General features: G+C 48.1%; 1 protein-coding gene across 3 annotated transcripts; it reads left to right on the top strand.

Annotated features, from left to right (window-relative positions):
* Positions 1–23: 23 nt before the first annotated feature.
* On the top strand, positions 24–16,004 carry MRPS11 (mitochondrial ribosomal protein S11). Of its 3 annotated transcripts, none has more exons than XM_066636042.1 (6): positions 31–186; positions 9,019–9,129; positions 9,774–9,872; positions 12,005–12,134; positions 14,175–14,240; positions 15,686–16,004. In XM_066636042.1, exons 1-6 carry the CDS (start codon positions 134–136, stop codon positions 15,791–15,793), a joined length of 567 nt encoding a protein of 188 aa, XP_066492139.1. In that variant the 5' UTR covers positions 31–133; the 3' UTR covers positions 15,794–16,004. The 3 variants fall into 3 exon arrangements, with proteins under 3 accessions (XP_066492140.1, XP_066492139.1, XP_066492138.1); XM_066636041.1 differs by having other exon boundaries at positions 9,016–9,129; XM_066636043.1 differs by lacking the exon at positions 9,774–9,872 and having other exon boundaries at positions 24–186; positions 9,016–9,129.
* Positions 16,005–20,516: the final 4,512 nt, after the last annotated feature.

Genomic DNA, 20,516 nt, shown 5'->3' with positions numbered 1-20,516 from the left:
TACGGCAGACTCCCCCCTATCGCGCGTCGCCATTGAATCGCGTCGGCGAAGCAAGCCCTAACCCCGCCCGCCGGCGCATCCTTGAAGTCCTTGTGCTGCGGGCAAGGCGGCAGGACGGTGGCGGGGAAGGATCATGATTCCTGTGTTGGCGGTCACCAGGAGAGCATGTCTAGGGGGTTGCTTAGGGTAAGAGCTTATGGGGAGTAGAACTTTGGGGGCTTCAGCTTGACTTCGTGGGGGGCTTGACTTCCTGGAGTCACCCTGGAGGGGGGGGATAAAGCAGCTCAGGAGCCTTATGATGGGGGCTCCTGTGCCTTTGGAAGCTGCCTGGCAGTCAGAAATTCCACAGGTGCAGCTTTCCCCAGTGTTATGTCCACCTGCTTAGCATTATCTGGGTCTATCTCAGTGGTCCCCAAACTTTTCAGCACTGGGACCCACTTTTTGGAATGACCATCTGTTGGGACCCACCAAAAGTGATGTCATTGACCTGGTAGTGATGTCATGGCTGGGAGTGACATCATCAAGTGGGAAAATTTTTAACACCCCAATAGGACAAAATATGACTGAGTGTTCTTTTCTGTGGAAAATTTTGGAAAAGAGTGAAGTGTGTTGTCTATGTCAGTGGTTCTCAAACTTTTTAGCACCAGGACCCACTTTTTAGAATGACAATCTGTTGGGACCCACCAGAAGTGATGTCATCAACCTAGTAGTGATGTCATGACCAGGAGTGACATCATCAAGCGGGAAAATTTTTAACACCCCTGCATGATAAAACGTGCCTGAGTGTTCTTTTCTGTGGGGTGTAATGTTGGAAAAGAATGGAAAAGGGAGTGCATTGTCTGTCTCAGTGATTCTTATATATTTTAGCTCCAGGACCCACTTTTTAGAATGACAATCTGTTGGGACCTGCTGGAAGTGATGTCATCAACTTAGAAGTGATGTCATTGCTGGAACTGACATCATTGATTTGGGTGACAAACCTAAATAAACATCAACCAAAGGTCCCATTACACAGTGCGCTCATGCTGTTATTTTGCATTGCTTGGAATTCAAACATTCCAGCTCAAAAGCAGAATGCAGGCTTGGATCCTTCTCCAACCACACAGCCCTCCCCTCTTTCCAGCATCCCCTCTTCCCACCCATTCGGGGCAAAGCACCATGTCTCTCTCCCACTTGGAGTCTGCCTTGCCCAGCAGCTCTGCACCCTATATTTTCAGCTCTGTATTTTCAATGGCGGCTGAGTTAGTGCTATGTGACCCACCTGAAAATGGCTCACGATACACCTAGTGGGTCCCGACCCACAGTTTGAGGTTCGTTGATTTAGGCTACTCTTCTGTTTCACACAATGACCCATCAGATGCCTCCAGGAAGCCCACCAGCTGAACTGAATAAACCTATTCCATTGGGTTCCAGTTGTGAAGGTTCCCTTTAGCCATCATGAATAATAGCCATTGACAGAAAGACAGGCAAAGGTCATGGCTACCCCCTGTTAGCCCTTGCCAACTTCTGGTACATTTAGCTCTCCTGTCATCAATAGATGTTTCATCCATGCACTTGTCTAATTCCCATTTAAAGCCACCTAAGTCAGTGTCTCCAGTACACGTATGTAACAGTTAATCCCATCAATTCCTTCTTGGACCTTAGTAATGCTTCATTTGAACTGCTCTGAATCTATTACTGCAAACTCTCTCTCTCTCTGTGGCACTTCTCAAGTAATCAAGGAACAACTACTGGAAGGCAATCTAAACACAAAAGCAGATACTTTAAATAAGTCCGTGTGATTTAACAATGCAAACACCTTAAGATGCACAGTGTATATATTGTTAAATAGAACTATGGTGTCTGAGCTAGGTGCTATGCGACCCATCTGAAATTGGCTCGCATCCCACCTCGTAGGTCCTGACCCACAGTTTGAGAGTTAACTGCTCTCTATATAGTTAGATTTATTCGTTAAAAGATTTATATTTGATTAAAGAAGTGCTCAAAGTGGCTTCCAACTAAACAAAATACTCTAAAATTGCAGTAATTGACAGGATTAAATTGACAAAACCAGCGACTGGGAGAGCACAGTTTTGCCCCCTCCCCACCCTCCCTTGACCGTGGAGTGCCTCCCTGCCACTCAGTGGTGTGCTCATCACCGTGTGCTCCTCCTGGTTTTCCCGCCATTGCCAGAGCAGCGCACAGGCCATTAGCGCTGCCCCTGCATAGGGTCAGGCTGCCCAGTGTATGACTGGGGAGAGGACATTCAGGTGCAGTCCCATCAATTGCCCTGATCATCTCCCCATCTCAAGGATCTGAGCAGAACTGCTGGCCCTAATGACAGGAAAAGCCCCCAGAGCTATCCGAACTTGGACGGATTGACCCATGACCACACCCAGCAAGCTTCTGGGCTTTGAACCCAGACCTCTTCCTCTCCAGCACTAGGCTGACTAACTACAATGCCATACTTGCTCTCTTGGCAAGAGTCATATAATGATGCTTCCAACAACTTATTGTTGAAAAGCGGTATATAAATATTCTTAATAAAAATATTTATTAAAGCAAATTTTATCCCACCTTCCCCTCCTAAATGGGGCACCCAAGGCAGATTAATCGTGATGATGATGTTGATATACTGGTGGTGGCCATGCTAGGAGGTTGCAGCAGCCTCTCCGTAGAACTGCATCTGGTCCCTATCTCTGTACATTTTTAAATATCTTTCCTTCTTCTTGTTAGTCTCTCTTTAGTGTGCAGGCATGTTTGGCTCTTTAGTTAAGAAAGAAACACTTTTGCTGCAAACACTTCTCCAGTAAAACTCAGGTAAAGTAATGGACTCACAGAGGCTGCTATTCATACAGGCATCCCCTGTACCCACACTTTCTGTATCTGGGGGAGTACGAGGAATCATATGGGGCTATACCTGTACAGGTCAGCCCTTTTTATTTGTGGCTTCCGTACCCATGGATTTTATTATCTGTGGGTAGCAATCCCGTGAGGTAGCCCAACCTGGACCCTCCGAACGCTGTGCTCCAGTCATGTCCAGAGGGGGTTCTGAAGGCCAGGGAGGCTGCACGTGACCTCCCTGTCCTTAAGAATGCCTTCTACAGGTATTTTAATGCTTCCGGTTTCTTGGAGGAAACTCGAAGTGATTTTTATATGCCTTTATAAGGGCCCGGGGAAGCCCTGCACAGCTTTTAGTGCCCTAATCTAGGGATTTCGTTAGGGATAACAAGGGCCCAGTGTATTTGAATTTCTGTCCCATTCCCCCCCCCATGCTTCTTTTAATTTAAAATCCCAAAGCAGTTTACATGGATAAAATAATTTGACAATGAAAACTATTTAAATACACACAGCACAATAAATTGGGGCTACCGTAATTTTGCTGTAAAAAAAACAACTCGTGTTTTTTGTGTGTTCAAGCAGCTTTGTGTTTTTGTTTTGTGAAACAGAAAGTGGAGGTTTAAATAATAATGAATGTGTGCAAAGTGTCAGCTTTGAGGAGAGCTGTACGAGGAGAGACGTTTAACGACTCCGCCCCCTTGCGATGCCTGACCTCTGTGCACTCAGACACTGTGCACAGTGTTTGAATGGTTGTCTGTGCCCCAGATTCTGCTTGTACAATTGCAAAGCGGAACAAAAAAGATCCAGGAAATTGATTGCACATTCAGAGCCTTTGGGTGTATGACCATAGGCTGACATCACCTTCAAGTTGATGGCACAAATTGAATGCAGTCTCCACACCTGTTCACACACACACACCCAAGCACACATCTGTGGGAAGCTGTGCAGGAGTGTCACCTTGGTTTGGGAAGAGAACTGAATACACCACATACATCTGCCCGTGTGCTGCAAGCATCATCGGGGGCCCTTCTGTGTGTGCCCCCGTCTTCTCAAATCAGGTGGGTAGTGAGCCACGAGAGGTCCTTTTCATGGCAGCCAATCTTGGGAATGCTCTCCCTAGGGAGGCTCACCTGATGTCAAAAAATGTCAAGCAAAAGACTTTTGTGGTTTCCCTGGCCTTTCTAAATGTCAGCTGAGATTGGCTTTCTTCTGTGGTTTTATTTTTTCAGCTGTTTTCACTCTCCTGTTTTTATGCCACAGTTTACTGTTTTAGTTTTGATTGCTCGGAGTTGTTTCATTCTGGTTAGCCATCCTGAAAGCAATGCTGTGGTGCTGCTAAAAACACACATTTAAAATCCCAAACTGATGAATAGATTTGTTTCCTTAAAACAGCAAGTTCTGAATTGTTTCTCAAAAACTAGTGGACATGAGGAAGTGTTTAAAGAGGGCTTAAAGACATCAAGAGAGGAGGCTCAGTGGATCTCTTTGGAGAAGGCTTCTGGAAGCAAAGTGGGGGCACCACTGGAAAGGCTCTGTCTCTTGGACCCACCAGTTTTATTTCTGGAGGTTCTGAGAGAATGGAAAATTTGGCTCTTGTGCAAAAATTGGAGATGTTTTGGGGAGGCAAGAGAACTGACACAATGGGAACTAGTAGTATCCACAGGGGATCGGTTCCATGAACCCCTGCGGATCCCGAAATTTGTGGATGCTGAAATCTGTGTATGGGGGGGGGAGACAAAATCACAGTGCCACAAACCTGCAGGCTGCACTGAGCCCTCCGGAGGTTGTGCTGGCTTCCCAGCCTCTTTGGAAGGCCTCCTGGACGCAATTGGAAGTGGCTTCTGGTCATGTCCAGGAGACTCTTTGACTCACGGGCTTGGCATCCCATAGATGCTGAGCCCACAGATAAGGAAGGCCCACTGTACATATCCCCTATTGGATGTTAATCAACTGGGGTGAAGTGTGATCATGTACCCCCTTTGCATGCAGAAAGTTCCAGGTTCAATCTCTAGCTGAAAGGATCTGGAGCTAGGATAGAATTTGGCCTGCAGTCCTGGAGAGCCTGCTGCCCACCTGGGTTGGCGAGACTGCACTAGGATAGACCACTCACCTGATTCTGTAAGATAGTGTGAACACCTGGGCAGCTTTCCTTAATCCATTCGTCCCCCAGCATCTCCAGTTGAGAGGATCTAGTAGCAGGACTGGGTATGACGTCTGCCACAGGGATAAGGGAGCTGCTGCTGGTCAGAGCAGACCAGGACTAGTGACCGGATTCATATGTTTATGGAGTTCAGTCATGTTCGAAGGAACACCCATAGCCCTCCAAGTTCCATTGAAACTCCTGCAAAAGGGAAAAGAAAATGCATTTTTGAACAGGGCTATAAAAATAAAAGTCTTTATAGCACTAGGAACAAACGTGTTGTGATTGCATAGCCACCAGAGGTATTGTCTCTTCCCAGTGTGTTGGAGCGCTCCGCAATCCCACAGCAAGGCCATTGGTTTGCATGGAAACGCTTGAACCAAGCAAAGGAGCTGCAGCCCCCACCCCCACCAAGGTTACAGATAGATGCACTTAAGTTAATTACTAGGAATGGGCCGCACAAGGCTGTGGCGTTCCAAATGAACTTTTTCATTTGCCGACGCTCCGCGCGTGGTATATTGTCAGACTAAAAATACTGTTTTGCATTGACTTAGAAAACAACTGCCTCCCTTCATTGGAAGAGAATGAAAAGTGTCTCCTTTTTTTCAAAGCCATCCTTGAACCGAGACCCTTTCTCTGCAAATTGGCTACCATTTTCTTCTTGACTAGTGTTCCAAGCTTATTTCTTTCCTTCTGATTTTTACCTTCTGCTTCTTTTGACTGGAGATGTTTTCTTTTAAACCACAGCTGTCAGTTCCTTAGCTTCTATGGCATTTTGTAATGGGGACAGTGTGGTATAGTGAGTAGAGTGTTGAGTTAGGACACAGGAGCCCAGTGTTCGCTCTAAGGCACACGGCCAAGTAGCCATGTACCTCTCAGCCATAAAGTGTGGAGCTCAGTAACCTGGATGTTTGGTGATGGCGTTGTGATGTCATCACCAAAGATTTGGAGGTAATGTTGCAACAAGTTGTGATTCTGCCCAGCTGCAATTCTGCCCCACGAAGCCCCTTAGAGGGCATAGTGGAGGAGATCCAGGTTCAGATCCCCGACTTGGCCATGAAGCTCATGGGTTGACCTTGGGCCTGCTGCTTTCTGTTAAAAAAGGACATTCCCCTTGTTGGATCTGTTACTATCCTTTTGGTATGAGATTTATCCTGTTCTTTTTCCAAAGAACTAAAGGTAGTTCTCCTTTACTTAGTAGTTCTTCTTACACAGGTGGTTCTTCTGTACACAGTTTTCTTCTCCTGCTTCCAGTTTGCTCTTACAAGAATCCTGGAAGGTAGGCAATGATGAGGAACTGTGATGGGACTACCCAGGGAGTCATAGCTGAGCAGGAACTTGAACCCATGTCTGGGCAAAGTCCAGCATTCTAGCCATTACACCACACTAACCTCTCCACGTTACATACTTCATGTTTCTCCTCCTTAGTTCACATCCAATGCTGTGTTCGCTTCATTGCCCCATGCCCAATTCAAGAGGCTGCTCATAATCTTTGACCCTTAATGGCCTGGAACGAGGATATTTATGAAGGACCATTTCTCCTATATGAATTTGCCTGCCTGCTTTGTTCTACACTGGAGGCCTGCTCCATGTTCCCCTTTCTTTTCTAAGATTCTATCAGGAACACTTATGTCGGGGCCTTTTCCGTTGTAGCCCCCCAGCATTGAAATACCTTTCATGGTAACCTCTTTGGCCCTCTCTGGTGGTGGTGTTTTTTTTTAATCCCTTAGCACAAATACTTTGGTTTACGCAAGTATTTTGTTAGTTTTTACCCCACTGCTGTAGTATGTATTCTCCCTGCTGTTCAATATTGGTCTCTTTGATTGCATTGGATTGATTGGGATTTGTGTTTGGATATATTTATTTTTTCTTAATTCGTTTGTACTTTTAAAATTCTGTGAGCTGTCTCAGGGACCGCTTTAGAAGTAGAAGGGCAAGATAGAAATACTTAGCTGAAAAATAAAATATTGATAAAAAGCAACCAGCCAGAAGAATGACTTTTTGATATCTAGCAAGAGGGAAAACTTAAGCAGAGACAAGACTTGAGCCCTGACTAAGAGCACCTATGGAAGAAAATAGTGCAAGAGACCTTGTTGCAGGCCATAAAAGTGAAGGTCTCTTTGGTTAGATGTTGCATCTCTTAATTCTAACTTGCCTGAAGCTCACAAGACTATAAAAAGAGCCTCTCTGGATCAGGCCAATCTAGTCCAGCTTCCTGTATCTCACAGTGACCCACCAGATGCCTCGGGGGCACACAAGACAACAAAAGACCTGCATCCAATTGCCACTCCCTTGCATCTGGCATTCTGAGGTAGCCTACTTCTAAAACCAGGAGGTTGCACAAACCCATCACGGCTTGTAACCTGTGATGGACCCATAATTCTGTCCAATCCCCTTTTAAAGGCATGTAGGCCAGATGCCATCACCACATCTGTTGGCAAGGAGTTTCACAGATTAATTACACACTGAATAATGAATTATTTTCTTTTGTCTGGAAGCTTGTAAGAAGACTTAGAGCCAAATCCTATCCAATTTTCCAGCACCAATGCATAAGAACATAAGAACATAAGAACAGCCCCACTGGATCAGGCCATAGGCCCATCTAGTCCAGCTTCCTGTATCTCACAGCGGCCCACCAAATGCCCCAGGGAGCACACCAGATAACAAGAGACCTCATCCTGGTGCTCTCCCCTACATCTGGCATTCTGACTTAACCCATTCCTAAAATCAGGAGGTTGCGCATACACATCATGGCTTGTACCCCATAATGGATTTTTCCTCCAGAAACTCGTCCAATCCCCTTTTAAAGGCGTCTAGGCTAGACGCCAGCACCACATCCTGTGGCAAGGAGTTCCACAGACCGACCACGCGCTGAGTAAAGAAATATTTTCTTTTGTCTGTCCTAACCCGCCCAACACTCAATTTTAGTGGATGTCCCCTGGTTCTGGTATTATGTGAGAGTGTAAAGAGCATCTCCCTATCCACTCTGTCCATCCCCTGCATAATTTTGTATGTCTCATGCCAATGGGGCATGAGCTGCATCCTGCAGTAAGGGTGCAATCATGGAGGCTTCCTCCAGGTGAGGGAACATTTGTTCCCTTTCCTCAAGGCTGCATTGCGGCTGCACCGGCACTGGAAAGTTGGATAGGATTGGGCCTTAAGGGCACTATCCTCCTAACCAATTTTCCAGCACCGAGGTAAGGGGCCACACATTCCCTTACCTAGAGGAGACTTCTGTGATTGCCACCTAACTGCAGAATACAGCACATGCCCCATTGGGACAGTTTCATCAGTGCTGGAAAGTTGGTTAAGACCTGCACGTGCCCGATCTTGCCTGATTTCGGAAGCTAAGCAGGGTCAGGCCTGGTTAGTACTTGGATGGGAGACCACCTGGGAATACTGGGTGCTGTAGGCTTATACCATAGTCTTTCGAGACTGAAGGTTGCCAACCATTAGACTGCTTGGGATAGGTCCTTGTTGGCATCCTTCAGTCTTGGAAGACTATGGTATCGCGCTCTGAATGATGGTTCTGGAACAGAGTGTCCTCTCCAGTGCGCGAAGCCTGGGTAAATTAGATATGGAGGACAGACTGTGACCCATGCAGCAAATCCCCCCTCTCCATATCGCTGAAATGGTCCAATGGAAAGGCAGAAGCCAATATGGTTGGTTCCAACGGCGTTGCAGGAGTTGCCAGAACGTGACTGTATGCAGCCGTGAACTGCCTCAGGGACTCCGGCTCCGGATTTTGCCTCGAGGTTGACTCCTGAAGCCTTTTCCATAACTGGCTGTAGCCACAAGGCAGTGGAGGTTTGGGAACAGAGTTTTCCTTTTCTCAGATGAGCTGCCTTCCCAGGCTGACGAGTCCCATCTACCCATGGCTGTCGCCTCTTGGGATAGGTGATGGAAACCAAAACTCAAAGGGCAACTTTTGCATCAATGGTTGGGTCGGCCACCGGGAATCAACAGGAGTTCTGTGGTCACTGCTCTCCACTTTCCATTTTGAAGGCCCTGTTTTAAGCTAATCAACATTTTCTGCTTTTTCCTTCTCCCGGCAGCAGCAGCGTCTCCTTATCTCGGGGGTTGCAGTCAGGTATTCAGAGGCTTCAGGAGTTGGCAGAGAATTCAAGTCAAGTGGAACCTTCACAGCCCCAGAGCAAGGCTGACTTCAGGTACGGTAACTTTTGCAACATCAAGGACAGCTACAGGATGCAACTTGTGCCTTCTGCTTCTTGGAGGGATAATGGTACATGCACCTTGGAAAAGAACAAAGCACCCTGCAAACACTGAAATAAATTGGTTGTTGTGATGTTACGATCCTTTACTGCTTTGACTGTAACAAATGAACGCAACTGAAGGTTGGGAGAGTGGCTGTGTAGGGCGGGGGTGGGGAGAAGCTTAATGAGCACGTAGGGTGGTAGAGTGATTTGCAGTAGATCAGCAAGGGGGCCTGACTCCCAATAGTTACATATGAAGAGCAAGTCCCACTACAGGAGTGGGACGAGGGTCTGTGCATTTGTCAGAGACAGTAAGTGGGGCAAACGTTCCGCCCTATTTGCAGAGTCCCCTCTGAAAACAAGACACTGACGTTGGGATGTTTTCAGCCCAGGTTTGTATCAACGAAAAGTGTCTCCTCAGTGAGATGAGAACAAGCAGTCTGGGCAGCCATCAGCAAAAGTCATGGTTTGGTGCTGAGCTTTTTGGAAGTGGTCTGGTGGTGGGTCTTGTTGAATGCAGGAAGTGTTCCCACTTCATCTGTAAATGGCGAGCACACACACGGTTTTCCATGTGATTTTTCCTCCCTCCTTCCTTTCAGCCTTTTCCCTCCGGCACCAGGGAAAGACAGCGGGCTGAGATGGGCTGGGAAGACGTTTGACGAAATCCCCATCGCACACATAAAAGCAACATATAACAAGTAAGAGACCTTTTTTTCCACTTGTGGAAAAAACTTGACACTTGTGGAGTTGGTGCTGAGAGCTGTTCTGTGCCCATATGCACAGGACAGCTAGGAGGATCTGGGGGGTGGGGGGTAGCAGCCCTTCCTGGTGTGAGCGCAGGGAGACCTGCCACTAGCCTGTCAGCAGAATTTGCCTAGGGTGGTAGAAGTGATTGGACTAGATTTAGCATTAGGTTCCCTTAGGGCCTGATGCTGCTTTTTATGTTTGCCCAATCTGTTTAATAGCATAGTAATGAAAGCACATGGTCGTCTTGGAGAGTTTATCCCCATCTTGCACCAGAGGAACTGAGAGTGACTTGCCAAAGGACGCCCTATGAGCACCTGGCAAGAGGCTAAGGGGACTCACCTGACTCGTGGCTCGGCCAGCTGTGCTCCAGGTGGTCTCAAAGCCTGAGATTCCTCCACCTTCTTTTGGCCACCCTGTTCACAGACCGTGGAAGGGGAGTGCCACTTTAGCAATTATGTAGAGGGGCAATTTTCGGTCAGTAGCATAACCAGAAGGGGGGCGATGCGGTAAGTACCTCAGGTGCCACAATGCGCTGTGTAAGCCCCTTCCACTTGCTGTTGGAGACATTCCAGGCAGTGATGGCAACATGCTAGAGAAATGATGCAATGAGATTGCCTGGTGGTGTTCAAGGGGCGATTGTGGGGGAGGGAAGGTGGTGGCCGTCGGCCAACAGAGGTCCATCGTTGTTGCGGCCAGAACCTCAATGGGTGGCCATGGCAGAGGATGACACCTCCCCTCATCTGCAAGCCAGGTTCCATGGAGAACTTGTAGCTCAGTCCTACTCAATGACTTTTTTCAAAGAGGGCTTTGGCACCTGCATTTTGAGAGGTGGGTGTTTCACTGTTCTTGGGATGTGGGTGCTTGTTTTCTATTGAAATCATGGTGGTAAATGGCCTTGTCGTTTTTCCTTGCAAAAAGAGAGACAGGTATGGAAACCTACAAATCAATGCAGCTGTTGAGCCAAACAGAGGGTCCGGCAGAGAGGATTTCTCATCCTCAGCGAGGGAAATTGTTCCCTTGGGGCTAATTTCTCTTCCAGTTGGCTGCCACCCACCCTCTTCTCACCTGGAAGAAATTCCTTAGAAATCCCATAGGAATTCGGGGGGGGGGGGGAGGGATTAAAAAACCTTATTGCTAGGAGATGCAGGGATCTCAGTCGACCTTATTTTTGTCAAATTGTGCAGCTGTTCAGTTGAACATGAAACTGCCTGTTACGGAGTCGGACCTTTGGTCCATCGAGTTCAGTACTGAACAGGCAGAGTTTTGCCCTGCCACACCTGAAGTTGCAGGGTCTGAATGGGGATCATCTATGTGTAGACCCCGCACTCCCTGCCAGGCCACAGCGCTTCTCTGTGCACCACACCTGTAAACTGAGTTAGAAGCTTGCCAAACCCCTTTCCATTAAATCTCTATGGTATGACTGGGTTGCTTCCTGGCTGCTGACCGGAGTCCCTGTAGGTGGATGAGATCCCCGGGAGATGTGGCTGGCCTCTGTGCAAGATGCTTGGGAATGTTCCAGTTGTTTGGAATTGGGAAAGCGGAAGCCAGAGATTGAGGGTACAGGGGGTACCAATACGGTTTAGAGGTGCCGTCATATGCCAGCCCATGCTGTCTGCAAAGGCACTGCCTCGTGTCAGCCATGCTGCAGTATGACAACCTTGGAGAGTTTCTACTTTCCAAAAGCATTGTCTACTTTCCAAGTCACAACTGCATGAGTCATTTTGCATGGATCCCCACATGTTAAACCCTGGCCGCATATGCTTTGCTGTCCTGCCTCTAAACAGCTTTGCTTGCCTCCCATCTAGGCCTGACTCTTTGCTCTGGGGCTGATGCTTGCCCCTTGCTACCCACCAGTTTCTCTCTTCTTTGGTGGCTGAGAAGAGAGCACTCCTTAGCTTCAGGCAGCCCATTTCAACCCACTGCACTGTCTGCTCCCAGTCGTGTCCTTTCCTACCAGAAGGAGAAGCTTCAGAAATGTGGTTTTTCAAAGGGTGTAGTTAGGAGTTGGTCAGAAGAGAAGAAGGGCCAGATCTGTGGATGCCTGACTCGGTTTCCCTCCTACCCTCTCGTGTTGTCCCTGTAGCACTCACATCCAGGTTGTCACGCACGAGAATGTTCCTCTAGCCCTCTCCACCTGTGGCACTGAAGGCTTCAAGAACGCCAAGAAGGCCACCGCCGTTGCAGCCCAGACCACTGGAATCTCAGCAGGAGTGGTAAGTGGAGTTTGCCCAGCTTGGCGGCTTGAAGCAGACGTTTTCCCCAAGTAAACAAGCTCTGTGCAGCCCACTGGGCGACCCTTGGGCGAGTCTCGCTCTCTCCACCTAACCTACCTCACAGGATTGTTGTAAGGATAAAATGGTGGAAGGAATTGCATTATTCTCCCGGAACTCCTTGAAAGCAGAGAGAGATATAAATATAATGCATACATCAAACCCAAGCATTGTCTAGGTGAGACCACAATCAATGAGTTGTTTGTGCTTTATTAATTATGCACAATGATCTGGGACTCGGGGCCCAATCCCGTCCAACTTTCCAGTGCCGACGCAGCCACGGTGCAGCCCCAAAGTAAGGGAACAAGCATTCCCTTACCTTGAGGAAGTAAGGCCCTCGCCCCACTGCAAGGTGCAGCACACACCCTGTTGGCACTGCTGCGTCAGTGCTGGAAAGTTGAATAGGATTGGGCCCTAAGTTGCAGTGAGCATAGTGGAACTTAAGCCACTTCTGACCATTTTAAGCCAACATTGCATATACGCAACAGGGATCAAATGTATCCAGCTTGGGCTGGACAGAAATGGGTTAACTTCTGTCCAAACATATATATATATTGGCAACCTTCAGTCTCGAAAGACTCTGGTATCGCGCTCTGAAAGGTGGTTCTGGCACAGCGTCTAGTGTGGCTGAAAAGGCCAATCCGGGAGTGACAATCCCTTCCACACCAGGAGCAAGTGCAGTCTGTCCCTGGTCTGTCTCCCTGGCTGTGGGCCTTCCTCCTTTGCCTCTTGGCCTCAGACTGTTGGCCAAGTGTCTCTTCAAACTGGGAAAGGCCATGCTGCACAGCCTGCCTCCAAGCGGGCCGCTCAGAGGCCAGGGTTTCCCACTTGTTGAGGTCCATTCCTAAGGCCTTCAGATCCCTCTTGCAGATGTCCTTGTATCGCAGCTGTAGTCTACCTGTAGGGCGCTTTCCTTTCACGAGTTCTCCATAGAGGAGATCCTTTGGGATCCGCCCATCATCCATTCTCACGACATGACCGAGCCAACGCAGGCATCTCTGTTTCAGCAGTGCATACATGCTAGGGATTCCAGCACGTTCCAGGACTGTGTTGTTAGGAACTTTGTCCTGCCAGGTGATGCCGAGAATGCGTCAGAGGCAGCGCATGTGGAAAGCGTTCAGTTTCCTCTCCTGTTGTGAGCGGAGAGTCCATGACTCGCTACAGTACAGAAGTGTACTCAGGACGCAAGCTCTGTAGACCTGGATCTTGGTATGTTCCATCAGCTTCTTGTTGGACCAGACTCTCTTTGTGAGTCTGGAAAACGTGGCATACAATTAATTACACTCCAAACAAGCATACAATTAATTACACTGTATGTTTCCTAGATGTGTGCTCAAGGTGTTTCTACACACTGGAAAGAGTAACATGCGCATGAGACAAATTGTTTGAAAATATGTGTATTGTACAGGTATATTCACCAGAGAGATTCAGGAAAAAAGTTACTATTCTATGTGTGTTCGTTTTGAAATGGAAAAGGCTAGAAATTGCCACTAGATGGCAGTCTTAACACGTGGTACCCTCTGGACATCTCTGCCAGTTAGGGTCCAGGAGACATTAAACAGAGCTGCATGAGCTAGAAATAAATTAATATTAAATATTTTAATTTTTTTGTTTTGAATTATAGAAAGCTCTCACACACATACACACAAGCTCAGAATGATTGCCCAACACAGTGCCTCTTTTTTTTCATACCAGTGGAAAGCCCTCTGTCTCAAGTTCCAGAATACTCTTCTCTCTTTCATGCACTTTGTCTGGCCAAGCTTTTCAAGGTCTCTAGGAGAGGTCTTTCATGAACTTTATGTGTTTTTGAACCACCTTGCAGTTGTGCTTCACATGCAGAAAGTTCCAAGTTCAAGTGCTAGCATTTAGCTGTGGGCTATCTCCAAAGGAAGGGCAGGCAATATCGAAGTAGAGTGCTTGGGTTGCAGTCATGCTCTATGCTTAATTTCCTAAAATGCTTTCTCTTTTTTTCCTTCTCCCCAGAAAGCCTCTGCAAAGGGAGTGTCCCATGTACGAGTCGTGGTGAAAGGCTTGGGACCTGGCCGAATGGTATGTACCAGTGGTTCCTTTTGTTACATATCTATTGCTGTGAATGAACATGGCACTTAACAGAGTGCTATAATGCAAGGAGACAGATCCCTGCCCCAAGGAGCATCCAGTTTTCACTTTAGGCCATAGGGGAATGATTGTGGAAGAGATAAGAGTGATGATGAACATAGCTGGTGTTCCTTTCAATGAGGATTAAGGGGTTCGGTCAAAAGCCCCATAGAAGGGGTTGGTTTGGGAGGGGGGAGTCTCACCTGTCCAGTTTTTTCTGCCCCTGTGCTGAAGACTTCAAAGCTTTGATATGAGATAAGCAACTACCCTGTCAGCCTCCACACCCAGCCCGTCTGCAGCATGGGAATAATAATATCTGAGCTGTCATGAGGATTACTGAGATCCTCCAGGAGATTCCCCTGAGAGTTGATCTTGCATCCCTTGGTGCCAGGCAGAGACCTTTGCATATATGCTTAGGCCTTTAAAAAATATTGTTTAATTGGTTTTGAACTCTGGTAGCCTGTGTGTGGCTTAGCTTTGCTCTGCTGTTTAATGATGTTTTTGCATTGCCTTGTTGGTTTTTATCATTATTAGGTCACTTTAAGGATGAGTCAAATCATAGGTGGCTCTGTGGGTTGGGGGGGGGGAGGGAAATCCCTTTGTTAGGACCAACTGAAATGTCACATAGACATGTGCATCCTTTTTTTTTTTTTTAGTTCTCCAGGATTGTTTTTCAGGCTGGATGTTAAGCTAAACAACAAAGGGACGGAGAGAAGAATATGGGTACGATATTCAGGGCTCCCAAGTCTGCAGTTTGTAACAGTCTTGAAGGCCAGGCAGTGTTAGGGAGGCATGCATCAGTGGGGCTTACTCCCAGGTAGGCATGCATAGGGTTGCAGCCTTAATTAGACTCCAATCAGTGCAAAACTAGATTTCAGGTTGCCTGAAGGGCTTCCAGAATGGAGAAACAATCCTGCCTGTTTGCCCGTTTTCTTGAAAATGTAAGATCTAGCTTCCTTGCCAGACTGAGGGCAGCAGGATGTGATCAACTTCATCTTAGCAAAGCTAGAGACTAATTTTCAGTGGCACTGTAGACTCAGAATTGATAGAAGCCAAATTGGGTAGTATCAGATGGTGGTTGTCTTGGGAGTGGAAATGCTGAATGGTGGGGTCTCATAACTGTAAAATGAAATAAAGAATGGCCCCATGTAAGAACTTCTGATATTTTCCAGGAGGGATGAGGTTGTGGCTCAGTGGTAGGGCCCCTGGTTGCAAGCAGAAGGTACCAGGATTAATCTCCAGGTATAGCTGGGAAGGACCCCTCTCTGAGACCCTGGAGAGCTGGTGCCAGTCAGAGTGGGCGGCATGGATTTAGGTCGACCAACAGTCTGTAGACAGCTGCTTTCTCTGATCATAAGTATCTACAGAAACGTGGACTCTGTATTCTCTTTTCCTAGGCAGCCATCAAAGGGCTCACCATGGGCGGCTTGGAAGTCATCTCCATCACAGACAACACCCCAATTCCACACAATGGTTGCCGTCCACGGAAGGCGCGAAGACTGTGACTGAGGGGCAGGGGGCGGGCAAGGACTGGGAAAAGAGAAACCTTGTGTTCCATACTTGTGGGTGTCCGATGCTGAGGCGGCTTGCGTGGCCTTCTGGAGGTGATAACATGTCATTCCTCCACCCTAATGGAGACAACATCTGAGCAGAAGGGTGTAATTATGTCTGAACAAGACATGTCCATAAAGTCTGTACCTTGAAGCCTGCTCTCAACCCTTTCCTGCCTCTCTTTTCTTCAAGCGAGTATGTTTGAGTGGTACTTTATCTCCCCTTAGCACAGTGGTCTCTAAACTTCCGAAGGGTCACACCAAATATCTGGCACAGTGTCGAGGGCTGGAGAAAAAAGTTTAAAATAAAATTTAAGTAAAAACATTAGAGATGGAACTTAGATGAATGAGGGCCCAATCCTATCCAATTTTCCATTGCCAGTGCAGCCATACCCATGGGGCATGCACTGCATCCTGTGGTGGGGAGGCAGTCCCAGAGGCCTCCTCAAGGTATGGGAACATTTGTTCCCATACCTAGAGGCTGCATTGCGGCTGCACCGGTGCTGGAAAGTTGGATAGGATTGGACCTTGAATGTCCACAATTTCTCCAAGCATCAACACAGCCCAAGAAATAATAATAACAACTTTATTTTTACCCCGCCTTTCTCCCCGAAGGGACTCAAGGCGGCTTACAACAGGTTAAAACAGATTAAGAACATAATTTAAAACAAATAAAAAGATATTAACACATATCATAAAAACAGCAGTCAGATAAAAAATAGGTAAAAAGAGCATAGAGCAGCAGCAAATCATAAAAGAATCAGGCCTGTAAAAAATATTAAAAGATGTTAAAAAGGCCGAGAACTCAGAAGGCTTGTTTAAACAGAAGGGTCTTCAGGCCTCGCCGAAAAGTCTCAGAGGGAGCCATTCTTAAGTCAAGGGGAAGGGAGTTTCATAGCGTTGGTGCCACTACTGAGAAGGCCCTATTTCTTGCCGCCACCCCACGTACCTCCCTAGGCGGTGGCACTTTCAAAAAGGCCTTCTCTGATGACCTAAGAGGACGAGCCGGATTGTACGGGAGTAGGCAATCTCTAAGATACCCTGGCCCAGAGCAGTATAGGGCATTAAAGGTCAAAACCAGCACCTTGAATTGGGCCCAGAAACGAATGGACAGCCAATGCAGCTGCTGGAGAAGCGGACTGACAGAGTTGAACCGCCTACCTCCAGTAACCACACGGGCCGCCGCATTCTGCACTAGTTGCAGTTTCCGAACCGTCTTCAAGGGCAGCCCCACATAGAGCGTGTTACAGTAATCTAACCTCAATGTCACCGAGGCATGGATCACCGTGGCCAGGTCTGCACGACCCAAGTACGGCCGCAGCTGGCGCACCAGCCGAAGCTGAGCAAAGGCCCCCCTAGCCACAGCCGCCACCTGGGAATCCAGGAGCAGCTGCGAGTCCAGGTGGACCCCCAAGCTGCGGACCTGCTCCTTCAGGGGAAGTGCAACCCCATTCAGAGCAAGCCGATAATCCAGCACCTGCATCGATGATTTCCGAACCAGGAGAGCCTCTGTCTTATCCGGATTTAATTTCAGCTTGTTAGCCCCCATCCAGATCCTCACTGCCTCCAGACAGCGCTCCAGGCCCTCAACCGCCACCCTGGAGGAAAGGAGAGATAGAGCTGGGTGTCATTGGCATATTGATGGCACCCCACTCCAAACCCCCGGATGACCTCTCCCAGCGGTTTCATGTAGATGTTAAATAGCATGGGGGACAGAACTGAACCCTGCGGCACCCCGCACCTCAAGGGCCAGGGTGTCGAACAGGCATCCCCCAGCACCACCATCTGGGACCGATCCTCCAAGTAGGAGCAGAACCACCGCAAAACAGTGCCTCCAACTCCCAACTCGGCCAATCGGCCCAGAAGGATACCATGGTCGATGGTATCGAAAGCCGCTGAGCAGTCCAGCAGGACCAACAGGGACGCGCTCCCCCTGTCCAGTCCCCGGCGTAGGTCATCCACCAAGGCGACCAAGGTGGTTTCCGTCCCAAAGCCCGGCCTGAAACCAGATTGAAAAGGATCCCGATAATCCGTTTCATCCAAGACCCTCTGGAGCTGGGAAGCCACCACCCGCTCAATTACCTTGCCCAGAAACGGGATGTTGGAGACTGGCCGGTAGTTATCTAACACAGTGGAATCCAGGGAGGGCTTCTTCAGGAGGGGGCGAACCACTGCCCGTTTCAAAGCACACAGCACATAAATAAATAAAGCACACGCTTAGATGGACCCCCATTCCCCCACCCCACAAGCACAATTCCGGTTGTGTTTGGTCAACGGGACCACAGGCTTTTGGGATTAAAGGCTGACCGTGGGCCGGATAGAGGCTCTCCATGGGTCGCATCTGGCCCCCGGGTTGGGGTTTGGAGACTCCTACGTGGTTCCAAGTACCTGTATTTGCTGCAGGCATAAAAACAAAATAGGTTTGCAGTAAAATCAAAAGGAGAGTTGAGAAGCCTGTTGTCACCTGCACAGTCAACCCACAGATGCAGCCCAAAATCTCCTTTCCCCCACCACACATTTGCCAATGTGATCGCAAAAGAAGACCACCTTTTCTGTGGCTGGTAGAAGTTCCATTTGGGGGACAGAGTTGCCCAGTGGTCTTTTTCAATGAGCACACTATCCACAGATGTAGTGCCAAGTTTCTGTATGCAGTGAGCACTGAAATAAGTAACGTAGTAGGTCTTCAACAGTCCCCTTCTCCACAAGTACCACATCTTGGGTTCTAAGGAGTGTTCCTGTATCTACGGCTGAACTGAAAATACACACACACCACAGATTGTGGTCACTACATTCGCAGGCAGTTTGGGGAACTGGGGTTGAAATTGGCTGGCAGCTGCAGCCACACTCCTTCCTGCGCTGTCATTTCCCCCAAATCCCCTCAGTATGATACTATGGCATCCATTCACATCCTTCTTAAGGGGGCTCTGGAAAATAAAAAGGATCACCACCAGCCTTGCCAGTGCACCCATCCTGCATGCAGTAGGCCTCAATTTAAACCAAAGGAGAAGATTAAATATTCTGATTGGATATTTAATGGGAACCGATAGATAACTTTCATACCTGAAAACATGCTAGATCATATGACAACATGGGCAGCCTTCACCATATATAACCTGGACCTTTCAGAAGGGCTAATGAAGGGTATTTTCTTTGCTGGTGTGCCACTGCTGTTTTTCATGATCACAACATGTTATCTGACATCTAGTTCCACAGCAAGCTGTGCTATTATCACATTCTGGTTTCCCCCTCCCTTCATGTAGGGATCATGGGGTGGCAGGAAAGGTTCCCCCACCACTCATGTTCTCCTCCCTGGATTCCTCCTCATCAGGCCAGATGTTGAAGCCCTCAGATCTACAGGTTGTGGCAGTCATGAGACAGAACACTGGAGGGGTTGCAGGTTGAGTTCTGTTGTGTTCAGTGTGGCTTGCTCTCTAGTGTGGGTATTGAGAATTGCAGACTAGGGTTGGACTCTCAGGTTGTACCAAGGGCTGCTGGGATATAGAAATAACAGTGGGTGTTCCTCCTCATGAAAGAAAAAAAATTATATACCATCTAGAGACTCATTCCCTTCATGCACAGATGCAGGCGTGGGAGGAGAAGGGCCACCGCTGTTGGAAATGCGCCCATCGTTCAGGTGGTCCCACCTGCTCTGGAAACCCGATTGTGCCCGGTTCCACAATTTTGCAAAGCCCCTGTGCACAGAGAGCTGTGGGTGCATGGGGGCCCCTTACAGAGGCACCCACCACACCTGTGCGCATCAAAGGGCCAACCACAGCAACTTTGCAGGCCCACCTTTGGGCATTGGCTGTGGAGGAGAAAGTCAGAAAAGACCTTAACTGGGTTGCTGATCTGTTTTCAGCACTCCGCAGAGCACACAAGACAAGACCCTTGTAAGGTAGAGTCAAAGAGAGAGGCAGTCATGCTTATTTGATCAGAGCTAGAGGTCCTTTGGAGGTGGTGCACTGGGGAAGACTCCATCAAAGCCAACCAGGGCGGTGTTTGTTATCAGCAACTGATAGCCTCCCAGCTGCTCCCTGCAGTGTTGACTATTGTCCAAGCCAAGCTTGCAAGAAAGCGGAGAGGAGCGGCTGCTTAGAGTTAATGAACAGCCAGTAAACATACTTTGTTTTCTCATGACTGCTAATGGGGTGTAGATCTCCCCCCCCCCCCCACACGCACCTTTGGTCCAGCTGCCAGCTCTGGAGCAAATGTTGTGTCTACCTCCCTTGATTCCATTATTAGTATTATTATGATGTGGGGTTTTTTTGGTTCCTCTTTGGTTTCTAACGTTGTAATCAACTCTGCACTTCTTTAAAAGAAAGGGTGCCATGGTAACCAGGCAGCCAGTTTAACTCCTTCCTGGCCTTGTTATGCATTTCAACAGACCTTTTATCTTTTGAAGGAAAAAAAAATCTTATTTGAACTGACTGCAGAGCAAAATTTGAATAAATATATTTTCACTGGGTGAGAGATTGCAAATGGGGGCCTGCAATGGGGCAGGGAGATGAACAAGGCAGTAAGGCTGAGTGGTGAAAGGGGAAATAGGTGGGGGGCCACAATTATGATTATTGCTTATTCCTATTGCAAAGAGGAATGCAGACAGCCTGGGGAGAGGGGCTGGAGATCTGTTTTCCTCCCTGGTAACAGTAGATGTGGGAGGTGGAGGGGATTTTCAGTA

The sequence above is a fragment of the Tiliqua scincoides genome, chromosome 8 (assembly GCF_035046505.1).
Source record: "Tiliqua scincoides isolate rTilSci1 chromosome 8, rTilSci1.hap2, whole genome shotgun sequence".
NCBI classification, from domain to species: Eukaryota; Metazoa; Chordata; class Lepidosauria; order Squamata; family Scincidae; genus Tiliqua; species Tiliqua scincoides.
This window is presented reverse-complemented; position numbering and strand designations above follow the sequence as displayed.